General features: G+C 42.0%; 1 protein-coding gene across 1 annotated transcript; it reads right to left on the bottom strand.

Annotated features, from left to right (window-relative positions):
* Nucleotides 1-9,777: 9,777 nt before the first annotated feature.
* LOC116362885 (L-rhamnose-binding lectin CSL3-like) lies at nt 9,778-12,913 on the bottom strand. The gene is made up of 9 exons (XM_031816889.1): nt 12,787-12,913; nt 12,492-12,527; nt 12,367-12,411; nt 12,091-12,226; nt 11,846-11,964; nt 10,656-10,700; nt 10,422-10,557; nt 10,237-10,344; nt 9,778-9,988 (listed from the first exon to the last, which is right to left on the bottom strand). Exons 1-8 carry the CDS (start codon nt 12,815-12,817, stop codon nt 10,239-10,241), a joined length of 654 nt encoding a protein of 217 aa, XP_031672749.1. The 5' UTR covers nt 12,818-12,913; the 3' UTR covers nt 9,778-9,988; nt 10,237-10,238.
* Between the last annotated feature and the right edge of the window lie 227 nt (nt 12,914-13,140).

The raw sequence follows: 13,140 nt of genomic DNA on the forward strand, positions 1-13,140 counted from the left end.
ACACAAAACGCAGAAATAATAAAATAAAACATGCATTACATTTGACGAGCTTCTTTTGTTGGCACTCCAATATGTCCCATAAACATCACAATTGGTCCTTTTGTTCGATTAATTCCGTCCATATATATCCAAATGTCCATTTATTTGACGCGTTTGATCCAGAAAACAACAGCTTCCAAAAAATGCAATGTCACTACAAAATATTCAAAAGTTGCCTATAAACTTTGACCAAAATATTTCAAAACTACTTTTGTAATACAAGTTTAGGGTATTTTTAAACGTAATAATCAATCAATTGTAGACTGGTCTATCTGTGTTCAATACCTGAAGATAACAAACCCTGCTACTTTCACGTCTTGCTCAACTCTCAACAGTGTTACGCAGGTCCCAAATGGCCTACTTCTTCATGCACAAATGAATAACCTCAACCAAATTCCAAAGACTGGTGATATCCAGTGGAAGTGGTAGGAACTGAAAACAGGTTCCTAAGAATAAAATAATAATCTGAACGGTTAGTCCTTGGGGTTTTGCCTGCTACATAAGTTCTGTTATACTCACAGACAAGATTCAAACCGTTTTAAAAACTTCAGAGTGTTTTCTATCCAAATCTACTAATACTATGCATATCTTATATTCCTGGCATGAATAGCAGGAAGTTGAAATTGGGCACGCTATTTATCCAAATGCTGCCCCCTTAATCTACCCATTCTGCCCAATTTTTTAAATGTTTAAAATGTTTAAAATGTTTAAAATGTTTTACAGTGAAAACACAACATATATTTATGTTAGATCACCACCAAATCCAAAAAAACACACAGCCATTTTTCCCAGCCAAAGATAGAGTCACAAAAGCAGAATTAGAGATCAAATTAATCACTAACCTTTGATAATCTTCATCAGATGACACTCATATGACATCATGTTACACAATACATTTATGTTTTGTTCGATAATATGCATATTTATATCCACAAATCTCAGTTTACATTGACGCAATGTTCAGAAATGCCTCCAAAATATCTGGAGTAATTACAGAGAGCTATGCCAGATAACAGAAATACTCATCATAAACTTTGACGAAAGATACATGTTTTACATATAATTAAAGATACACTGGTTCTTAACGCAACCGCTGTATCAGAATTTATTTAAACGTTACGAAAAAGCATACCATGCAATAATCTAAAACGGCGCTAAGACGTAAATATATTTCTCCGCCATGTTGAAGTCAAGAGAAATACGAAATTACATCATAAATTTATTTTATTTATTTTACCTTTATTTAACCAGGTAGGCAAGTTGAGAACAAGTTCTCATTTACAATTGCGACCTGGCCAAGATAAAGCAAAGCAGTTCGACAGATAAAACGACACAGAGTTACACATGGAGTAAAAACAAACATACAGTCAATAATGCAGTATAAACAAGTCTATATACAATGTGAGCAAATGAGGTGAGAAGGGAGGTAAAGGCAAAAAAGGCCATGATGGCAAAGTAAATACAATATAGCAAGTAAAATACTGGAATGGTAGTTTTGCAATGGAAGAATGTGCAAAGTAGAAATAAAAAAATAATGGGGTGCAAAGGAGCAAAATAAATAAATAAATAAAAATTAAATACAGTTGGGAAAGAGGTAGTTGTTTGGGCTAAATTATAGGTGGGCTATGTACAGGTGCAGTAATCTGTGAGCTGCTCTGACAGTTGGTGCTTAAAGCTAGTGAGGGAGATAAGTGTTTCCAGTTTCAGAGATTTTTGTAGTTCGTTCCAGTCATTGGCAGCAGAGAACTGGAAGGAGAGGCGGCCAAAGAAAGAATTGGTTTTGGGGGTGACTAGAGAGATATACCTGCTGGAGCGTGTGCTACAGGTGGGAGATGCTATGGTGACCAGCGAGCTGAGATAAGGGGGGACTTTACCTAGCAGGGTCTTGTAGATGACATGGAGCCAGTGGGTTTGGCGACGAGTATGAAGCGAGGGCCAGCCAACGAGAGCGTACAGGTCGCAATGGTGGGTAATATATGGGGCTTTGGTGATAAAACGGATTGCACTGTGATAGACTGCATCCAATTTGTTGAGTAGGGTATTGGAGGCTATTTTGTAAATGACATCGCCAAAGTCGAGGATTGGTAGGATGGTCAGTTTTACAAGGGTATGTTTGGCAGCATGAGTGAAGGATGCTTTGTTGCGAAATAGGAAGCCAATTCTAGATTTAACTTTGGATTGGAGATGTTTGATATGGGTCTGGAGTAGAGTAGTAGAGAGTAGTGATGTTGGACAGGCGGGTAGGTGCAGGTAGCGATCGGTTGAAGAGCATGCATTTAGTTTTACTTGTATTTAAGAGCAATTGGAGGCCACGGAAGGAGAGTTGTATGGCATTGAAGCTTGCCTGGAGGGTTGTTAACACAGTGTCCAAAGAAGGGCCGGAAGTATACAGAATGGTGTCGTCTGCGTAGAGGTGGATCAGGGACTCACCAGCAGCAAGAGCGACCTCATTGATGTATACAGAGAAGAGAGTCGGTCCAAGAATTGAACCCTGTGGCACCCCCATAGAGACTGCCAGAGGTCCGGACAGCAGACCCTCCGATTTGACACACTGAACTCTATCAGAGAAGTAGTTGGTGAACCAGGCGAGGCAATCATTTGAGAAACCAAGGCTGTCGAGTCTGCCGATGAGGATATGGTGATTGACAGAGTCGAAAGCCTTGGCCAGATCAATGAATACGGCTGCACAGTAATGTTTCTTATCGATGGCGGTTAAGATATCGTTTAGGACCTTGAGCGTGGCTGAGGTGCACCCATGACCAGCTCTGAAACCAGATTGCATAGCAGAGAAGGTATGGTGAGATTCGAAATGGTCGGTAATCTGTTTGTTGACTTGGCTTTCGAAGACCTTAGAAAGGCACGGTAGGATAGATATAGGTCTGTAGCAGTTTGGGTCAAGAATGTCCCCCCCTTTGAAGAGGGGGATGACCGCAGCTGCTTTCCAATCTTTGGGAATCTCAGACGACACGAAAGAGAGGTTGAACAGGCTAGTAATAGGGGTGGCAACAATTTCGGCATATAATTTTAGAAAGAAAGGGTCCAGATTGTCTAGCCCGGCTGATTTGTAGGGGTCCAGATTTTGCAGCTCTTTCAGAACATCAGCTGAATGGATTTGGGAGAAGGAGAAATGGGGAAGGCTTGGGCGAGTTGCTGTTGGGGGTGCAGTGCTGTTGTCCGGGGTAGGAGTAGCCAGGTGGAAAGCATGGCCAGCCGTAGAAAAATGCTTATTGAAATTCTCAATTATGGTGGATTTATCAGTGGTGACAGTGTTTCCTATCTTCAGTGCAGTGGGCAGCTGGGAGGAGGTGTTCTTATTCTCCATGGACTTTACAGTGTCCCAGAACTTTTTTGAGTTAGTGTTGCAGGAAGCAAATTTCTGCTTGAAAAAGCTAGCCTTGGCTTTTCTAACTGCCTGTGTATAATGATTTCTAGCTTCCCTGAACAGCTGCATATCACGGGGGCTGTTCGATGCTAATGCAGAACGCCATAGGATGTTTTTGTGTTGGTTAAGGGCAGTCAGGTCTGGGGAGAACCAAGGGCTATATCTGTTCCTGGTTCTAAATTTCTTGAATGGGGCATGTTTATTTAAGATGGTTAGGAAGGCATTTAAAAAAAATATCCAGGCATCCTCTACTGACGGGATGAGATCAATATCCTTCCAGGATACCCCGGCCAGGTCGATTAGAAAGGCCTGCTCGCAGAAGTGTTTCAGGGAGCGTTTTACAGTGATGAGTGGAGGTCGTTTGACCGCTGACCCATTACGGATGCAGGCAATGAGACAGTGATCGCTGAGATCTTGGTTGAAGACAGCAGAGGTGTATTTAGAGGGGAAGTTGGTTAGGATGATATCTATGAGGGTGCCCGTGTTTAAGGTTTTGGGGAGGTACCTGGTAGGTTCATTGATTATTTGTGTGAGATTGAGGGCATCAAGTTTAGATTGTAGGATGGCTGGGGTGTTAAGCATGTTCCAGTTTAGGTCGCCTAGCAGCACGAACTCTGAAGATAGATGGGGGGCAATCAGTTCACATATGGTGTCCAGAGCACAGCTGGGGGCAGAGGGTGGTCTATAGCAGGCGGCAACGGTGAGAGACTTGTTTTTAGAGAGGTGGATTTTTAAAAGTAGAAGTTCAAATTGTTTGGGTACAGACCTGGATAGTAGGACAGAACTCTGCAGGCTATCTTTGCAGTAGATTGCAACACCGCCCCCTTTGGCAGTTCTATCTTGTCTGAAAATGTTGTAGTTTGGAATTAAAATGTCTGAGTTTTTGGTGGTCTTCCTAAGCCAGGATTCAGACACAGCTAGAACATCCGGGTTGGCAGAGTGTGCTAAAGCAGTGAATAGAACAAACTTAGGGAGGAGGCTTCTAATGTTAACATGTATGAAACCAAGGCTATTACGGTTACAGAAGTCGTCAAAAGAGAGCGCCTGGGGAATAGGAGTGGAGCTAGGCACTGCAGGGCCTGGATTCACCTCTACATCGCCAGAGGAACATAGGAGGAGTAGAATAAGGGTACGGCTAAAAGCTATGAGAATTGGTCGTCTAGAACGTCTGGAACATAGAGTAAAAGGAGGTTTCTGGGAGGCGATAAAATAGCATCAAGGTATAATGTACAGACAAATGTATGGTAGGATGTGAATACAGTGGAGGTAAACCTAGGTATTGAGTGATGAAGAGAGAGATATTGTCTCTAGAAACATCGTTGAAACCAGGAGATGTCATTGCATGTGTGGGTGGTGGAACTAATAGGTTGGATAAGGTATAGTGAGCAGGACTAGAGGCTCTACAGTGAAATAAGCCAATAAACACTAACCAGAACAGAAATGGACAAGACATATTGACATTAAGGATAGGCATGCTTAGTCGAGTGATCAAAAGGGTCCGGTGAGTGGAGAGGTTGGTTGGTGATTTAGACAGCTAGCCAGGGCATCGGTAGCAAGCTAGCATAGGATGGAGGTCTGTTAGCCACCCCTTACGTTCCGTCAGTAGATTAGTGGGGTTCCGTGTGGTAGAGGGGATTAATCCAAATCACACAACAACAACAAAAATAAAAACAATAGATATAGTTATAGAGGCCCAAGAAGAAAACATAATAATAATAATTTAAAAAATAATAAAAAAATAATAAAAAATTGTCCGATTGTCTATTCAGATAGCAGCCGGTAAGACAGCTAACGGTTAGCAGGCCGCAGATGGGCGTTCAGGTAACGTCGCGACGGAGGAGCCAGCCGAATAACTCCTTCGGGTAGATAACGTCGGCAGTCCAGTTGTGAAGGCCCGGTGGGGCTCCGCGAAGGCAGTAAAACGGGTCCGGATAGGTGACTGCAGCCCAGGTGTGATTGATGGAACTCAGGAGTGATTGACGGAGCTTGCTAGCTCCGGAATAATTGATGTTTGCTCCGGAATCGACGAAGGCCGATAGTCACACAGATAGCAGCTAGCTAGCTGTGAGATCCGGGTATGAATGTCCAGAGAGCAGTCGAAATCCAGGGACATGGAGAGAAAAATTGGTCCGGTATGTTCCGTTCCGAGCCGCGCTGCGCCGTACAGAACTGGCGATAGATTTTCGAGCTAAAGGATAGCTGATGACCACAAACCGTGGTTAGCTGAATATTAACGATTTGCCAGTAAAGGAGCTAACTAGCTTCTGAACTAGCTTCTGGATTAGCTTCTGGCTAGTTTCAGGCTAGCTTCTTGGAGGATTACAGATCTGAGGTAAATAATACTTTTTTATAAATATACATTGGTGAGGCGGGTTGCAGGAGAGTGTTTTGAAGATGAGTTGATGGAAAATAAAAATAAAATGTATGTGAAAAAGTTGTAAATATATATATATACAGGACACGACAAGACGAGGACAAAAGACGTCTGAACTGCTATGCCACCTTGGAGACAACAATGATGTGGAAATAGTAAATAGTTCCTTACCTTTGATGATCTTTCATCAGAATGCAGTGCAAGGAGTCCTAGTTCCACAATAAATCGTTGTTTTTTTCCATAATGTCCATTACTAAAATTATATTTTAAAGGAGGAAGCTAAGTGATCAAAAGATGGCGCAGACAGAGACGGTCGCATCGCTTCAAGTCATTTGGAAATTAAGCAGTAATTGGTGGTCGAAATTAGGGCACAAGTTTCCTTCCAGAGAGACATCAGACATTGTAACATTCTATGTTTTACGGAAACATTCCTCACTCGGGATATGTTGTCAGACGATACAGCCATCGGGTTTCTTCATGCGTCGTGCCCACAGAAAAAACATCTCTCTGGTAAGTGGAAGGGCTGGGGTTTAATAACATACAGTAACTCAAGTCCTTTTGTTCACCTGACCTAGAAATCCTTACAATCAAATGCCGACTGCATTATCTCCCAAGACAATTCTCTTTTGTCTAATTTGAGAACAAGAAAACCAAAATTTTACTAGCACATTGACTTTCGTACCTGATCGAACAAAACACTCGACTACTGCTAATCTAACTTCCGCAATGCATACAAGGCCCTTCCCCGCCCTCCTTTTGGCAAATCCAAGCACGACTCCATCTTGCTCATCTTCCTATAGGCAGCAACTCAAGCAGGATGTACCCGTGACTAAAACCATTCAATGCTGGTCTGACCCATTCACGCTTCAGATTGTTTTGATCACATGGACTGGAAAATGTTCCGGGAAGCCTCAGACAATAAAATCAATTTATACGCCGACTCTGTGTGTGGATTTATTAGGATGTGCATTGGAGAGGTTGTACCCACTGTGACTATTAAAACCTACCCCAACCAGAAACTGTGGATAGAAGGCAGCATTCGCGCAAAACTGAAAGTGCAAACCACCGCATTCAACCATGGAAAGAGGTCGAGAATAAAGCTGAATATAAACAGTATAGTTATTCCCTCCACAAGGCAATCAAACAAGCAGAATGTCAGTATAGGGACAAAATGGAGTCGCAATTCAATGACCCAGACAAGCGACCTATGTGGCAGGATCTACAGGTAATTACGGACTACAAATATATTCATAAAATGCCTGGATGTTTACAATTTCGGTGATTCTCTTAGAAATGGGTAAAAGTACTGTATAGCAACCCCAGGTGTAAAATAGTAAATAGCGGCTACTTCTCAGAGTGTTTTGAATTGTCAAGAAGATTTGCTAGCTATTAAATCATATCAAATAGCAACATTAGAGGATTATAAATCCAAGGCTTAAAAAAAAGGTGGTGTCCATGTATGCCGATGATTCAAGTTTTATATTTAATCTGCTAGCTAGATCCCTGCAATGTCTCATTGAAGATCTAGATAACTTTTCTGGACTCTCTGGACTAAAGCCTAATTATGATAAGTGTACAATATTACGTATTTGATCGTTAAAAAAATACAACTGGTACAAAACTATGCAGTTCATATTTAAAATGGGCTGACGGTGAAGTAGCATAAAAAAACAATATTAAATCAGCCCTACACAATGAATTTCAATAGAAAACCGACAATATCCTGCAACAATGTAGAGGTAAATATCTGTCTATTTATGGAAAATCTGCCCTGATTAACTCCTTAGTCATATCTCAGTTTACTCACTTACTTATGGCTCTGCCTACTCCTGATGATTTGTTTAGCTTTATCTGGGACGCTAAACCAGACAAGAAACGGTGTGCCTATCTATATTTATACATTTGTATATTTGTATTTAAACTGGTAAGTTGTCTGAGAAGACATACTCATTTACAGCAACAACCTGGGGAATAGTTACAGGGTAGAAGAGGGGGGATGAATGAGCCAATTATAAACCGGGGATGATTAGGTGGCCATGATGGTATGAAGGACAGATTGGGAATTTAGCCAGGACACTGTGGTTAACACCCCTACTCTTGCGATCAGTGCCATGGGATCTTTATTGACCACCGAGAGTCAGGACACCCATTTAACGTCCCATCCAAAAGACGGCACCCTACTGCCTTTTGTCATTGGGATATGTTTTAGACAAGAGGAAAGGGTGCCTCCTACTGACCCTCCAACACCACTTCCAGAAGCATCTGTTCTCCCATCCAGGGACTTACCAGGACCAACGCTGCTTAGCTTCAGAAGCAAACCAGCAGTGGGATGATGGGTGGTATGCAGGACTAGCTGGCTTTATAATGAATATAAATTGGGTGTTGTGAGATTATTCAATATAAAAGCACTAAACATCTCTAGAATCTTCACTTATTCAAAAGTTTCACTTGAACCCTAAATGGTTCTCAAATAAAATACTAAGAAAAGCGAATTCACTGTTTAAATAGCCTTTTGCCTGTGTATGGATTTCGATGTCTCATTTTTGATTGACTGCAAATGATACCTTTTTCAAAGTCTCTCTTTTTCAAACAAGCATTGCAGAGCTGGCTACAATTTTAATTTCATCCCCCTGAAAAGATAGAACAAATATTATGGCTGAATATAAATGTGCTGGGTTATGAAAGACCTGTATTTATGGGAAACAAGTTTGAAAAATGGTATTTTGTATTTAAATGATATTCGAATGGTTGACTTGTCTTTAATGGAGTTATCAGAATTATTTGGAAAGGTCTACTCAGTCCAAGATTATAACCAATTGATTACAGCATTACCCCAAAAATGGAGGCAGGTGGCAGCAGGAGGTAGGGAAGGTGTCTGTCTGCCCAATATAAATTATCAGAACTTGCAGAGGAATACAAATAGCATAAATAGGAAAGTATACCAGTTTCATTTGAGGACCAGGATGTTGTGTCATTTAGATTGCAAAATAGTTGGGAAGCGATATTTGATTTACCGATTCCATGGGACAGGGTTTATGAGTTAATTCAAGACTTGTGCTTTTCAGCTAATGCAGATTTAGTTGAGAATACAGAATCAATTGACAATTTATTTTAGTATTTCCCTCAAGTAGCTTCTCAGGAATGGTTGAAAATGCAAAACATTGATCTAAAATTGACACTAAATATCCTTTTGGAGAGCAAGTCAATTAATAATTATAGTTTCTCAACTCAATCTGTAGTCTATTCAATAGAAATTGTATGTTAATCACAGCATAGTTGAAATATGCTGCATAGTGTCTGGCCAGCAGAGACAGGTGGGATGGGCTAAGGGAAGCTGAGGTTTGGGATGTGGAATTGGAGATAAGGGGGAGTGGAGTTGCTGGGCAAAGGATAGACAGATGTCAAATTAATTCCAAATACAAATACATTTGAATGACACTGAGGGGCTTTGGTGATACAGTTGAGGCTGATGCCGTGCAGGTGTTTGTACAAATGCATACACTCATTCAAATGCTCATAGATGGACATGGTTCCATACATCGTTGGCCTTGCTGTTATATTGGCCTGTATGTTTCTCATTCATTGGTGGTGCATGGAATTCAATGTATTTCTCAGGGTGGAATCTGATGCTTGAGGGGCAGCTCTTGGAGGGCTGTATCGGTCAGGTCCCCATTTGACAGTGGGAGATCTGTCGACGTGCCGTTGACCCTTTGTGTCTCTGGCTAAGAGGCTGTTAGATGACTAATGTGATGTGGTTGGGCAGCTTCCCTGTAAGTATGTTTATTACCAGATGAAATAGTCAAACTGAATCTACACAGAAAGGGAACATTTGGTTCATGAGCCAACCACTTAACGAGCAAGGTTTGTAGAGTCTACACATTGTATTAAAATGTTTACCTATCCAGGCCTGCTTTGTGACCAGATTAGCTGTTGATGCATACGAATTAGGACCAGTAAGAGAGAATAAAGGACACATGTTCAGTAATATTGGTGTGACATTTATTAATGTACAAGAGGCAACTAGTATCGTCTTCCTGCCGCTTCGTTTAATTCAGCCACAGTTCAGAAATTGTTTAAGAAATGCTTCAGCACAATGTACACTGAAGTTGATTTAGAGGTTGGAGGAAAACAACACGACCTGATGAAGATATCCCAGAAGCCTTGTACATCTTCAGGTTCCCCAGGAAGATATCCTGCAAGACAAAATCGTCAGCAGGGTAGCCTAGTGGTTAGAGAGTTGGACTAGTAACCGAAAGGTTGCAAGTACAAATCATGAGCTGACAATGTACAAATATTTCGTTCTGCCCCTGAACAGGCAGTCAACCCACTGTTCCTAGGCCATCATTGAAATTAAGAATTTGTTCTTAACTGCCATGCTAAATAAAGGTAAAATACAACACGAATTCTAGTTCCCAGTCATGTGCACCTATACAAAACTCACATTCAGTCACAGGTGTAAGCCACATCCAAGTACTTATAGGTTCCGACACAGGGGTCACCGAACACAGAGTTGGATACCTTGACGATACACTGGCGCTTTCCATCACACCTGTGTGTCAACAGGTAGAGGTTAACACCACAGCCAATGACTTCCTACAGCTAAATGCACACTGAAGGTTTCAGTACCTTTCTGCCATTTTGCTGGTGGTGGATTGGCTGAGGCAGTTGGTGTTTTTGAGTTGTTGATGTGGGCGCCCAATGGAACACACATCGTGTTGACGACGACCATAGTTGGCACGCTGAATACGGATCTCACCTCGATCTGAGGAAGAGAAAGGACAAACCTTGGTGTTGGTGGGCTAGTGACTAATATACACGGCACCACATGATTAAACTGTACGGTAGTGTTGACCAGCTTACCACATAGTAGTTGAGAATCAGAGCCTTCACATATGATGCTGCTTACTGCAAAGACAACACAGGAGTTACACCACTGGCCAGACAAATTAAGACATACATTAGCCTGGTGAAGTGTTAGTGATGCGCACTAACAGGGAATGTTGATTTCAGGTGCATTTTCTAAAAGTCATTATAAACTCGTTAGCATGAACCAAAGTACAAAAAGTTAGGCGCGTCATCTTCCACCGTTACCTTTTAGTTTCACTTCCTTATGAGCAGTTCTCGAAATGCTAACATTTTAAGCAAACTGGCTGGCTAGACCTAAACTGTTGAAAAAATAAAGTCGACCCGCTACACCCAATCTGTGCAGTTTGTGCCATCTGTCAGATTGGCTATAAACCCTGCAAAACTGTAGGAGTTGCGCTAGCTAGTTACCGTTCACGTCAATTTAACAAGGAACAGCAGCAGCATATGAGACAAGTCAAAAAAGTTACTGCAAAAAGGGTCAATGCAGATAGTCATTCAGCAGTTAAGGCTTGGGGGAAGTAGAAGCCTTTCAGGGTCCTGTTGGTTCCAGACTTGGTGCAGCCGTACCATTTGTTATGGAGTAGCAGAGACCAGTATAACTTGGGGGGTGCGAGTCTTTGACAATGTAGAGCCTGCCGACACAGGTGGTGTCGAAATCCTGATGCAGGGAGCGCGGCCTCTGATGTACTGGGCCGTACGCGATACCCTCTGTAGCACCTTGTGGTCAGATGCCATACCTAGTGGTGATGCAGCCAGTCAAAAAGCTCTCAATGGTGTAGAATTCAGAATCGGAGGGCTGACACCAATCCTTTTAGCCTCCTGGCAGGGAAGGGCTCAGCCCTCCATTTCCTGTAGTCCACTACCAGTTCCTTCGGCATCTTGGCACCACACTGCCAGGTCTCTGACCTCCCTATAGGCTACTCAAACTAAACAAGTTGCATATCCACAGCTTGCTAGGGTTAGTTAGCAGTTGAGGGTGGTTTACACTTGGAGAAACAAAAGTTAACAAGCTGGTACCATAGGGGAACCAACCCATTATATTCCTTTTCTAGCAATCAGCTGAGCTTACTTTTTTACAAGATTAAAAGTGGGTAGGAGAATTAAACAATGTCCCAACATGACACAGTCATACCAACACTAAATATTAAATACTAAATACTATTAGCACACATTCAGAGACTGACTTGTTTCTTGCTGTTGGACACAGGAGTATTTGGTGTCCAGGTACTTATAAGTCCCGACACAGGGGTCTCCAAAAACGAAATTGGATGCAGGGACAATACACTCGCTCTTCCCACCGCATCTGTGTGTTTCAAAGACATGTTGAGGTCATGAGTTCATACAGGTAAACACAACAGGTTCCAGCACATTTCTGCCATCTTGCTGGTGGTTGTTTACACTACAGCCAAGGAGTTACAGGTTCTAGTACCTTTCTGCCATCTTGCTGGTGGAGGATTGGCTGAGGCAGTTGGTGTCGGTGAGTTGGTTATCAGGGCGCCCAATAGAACAAACATCGTGTTGACGACGACCGTAGTTCGCACGCTTGATATGGATCTTACCTCCATCTGAGGGAGATGGAGAACAGTGAGGCACGAAGGAGAGCCAAGTATGGGTCTCTATGGTGTGGGCTAGTGACGCTAATCTACAGTATAAACGATCATAGGTGGTCGGTGAGTATACTGTTCAGCAGTGTGGACTAGCTTACCACATTGCAGTAAAGCATCAGAGCCTTCACACGTGATGCTGATTGCTGCCAGGACAAATAAACAGGAATTACACACCACTCACATTAGCTTGGTTAAGTAGTATCATCATTATTACATACAGTACCTCCATCTGTTAGTGTGCAGCAAGCTGTAGCCAGCACTGAAACAACATCACACAGCTAGTTCAGCAACATTCAACATCATATGCACTTGGACCATGAAGCTACAACTCAGCATTGGTCTCTATACGCAAGTTCAGCATTTGGTCTCATATTCCATGCTTTGAATACCTTTTTGCCCAAAAGGAACTGAATGTCCCTCAAATCATATTACATGTACTTCTTTTCACTCACAAATACAAACATTGTCATATATATTTAAATTCTAATCTGCATCAGATACAGATTTTGTATACTCACATGTGACCACCGTCAGTCTCAAAATGCACATGATGCCAGGTACAGGAGTGGTACTAACAGAGAAAATGCAACTGATGATAACAAGATCCAATACACCTGGTATTTATGTTATGTGACATGTCTTAATTTACCCAGGTGTATCTATTTGTCTCCAGGTGCACCTCATTGCAATTAGGGGCCTGCGTTTGGTGGTCAAAACCTGGCTATTGAGTCAGTCTCATGGAGTTAGATAGAGGACTCTAGATGGATGAAATCCATGTTGGCATGAACATTGCCACTGAGGGCTTCCAACAAAGTAGCCATCTAGGTGGAGCTTCTCAAATCAAATCAAATCAAATTTTATTTGTCACATAA

The sequence above is a fragment of the Oncorhynchus kisutch genome, unplaced genomic scaffold (assembly GCF_002021735.2).
Source record: "Oncorhynchus kisutch isolate 150728-3 unplaced genomic scaffold, Okis_V2 scaffold891, whole genome shotgun sequence".
Taxonomy (NCBI): Eukaryota; Metazoa; Chordata; class Actinopteri; order Salmoniformes; family Salmonidae; genus Oncorhynchus; species Oncorhynchus kisutch.

What these genes read in the sequence shown, in the direction of transcription:
- LOC116362885 (XM_031816889.1), bottom strand. Translation starts at nt 12,817, where the DNA reads ATGTGCATTTTGAGACTGACGGTGGTCACAT. An exon ending in ACCAGCAAGATGGCAGAAAG is followed by an intron (nt 11,965 to 12,090) that starts GTACTAGAACCT and finishes TGAAACACACAG; the next exon opens with ATGCGGTGGGAAGAGCGAGT. An exon ending in TGATTCTCAACTACTATGTG is followed by an intron (nt 10,558 to 10,655) that starts GTAAGCTGGTCA and finishes TCTCTTCCTCAG; the next exon opens with ATCGAGGTGAGATCCGTATT.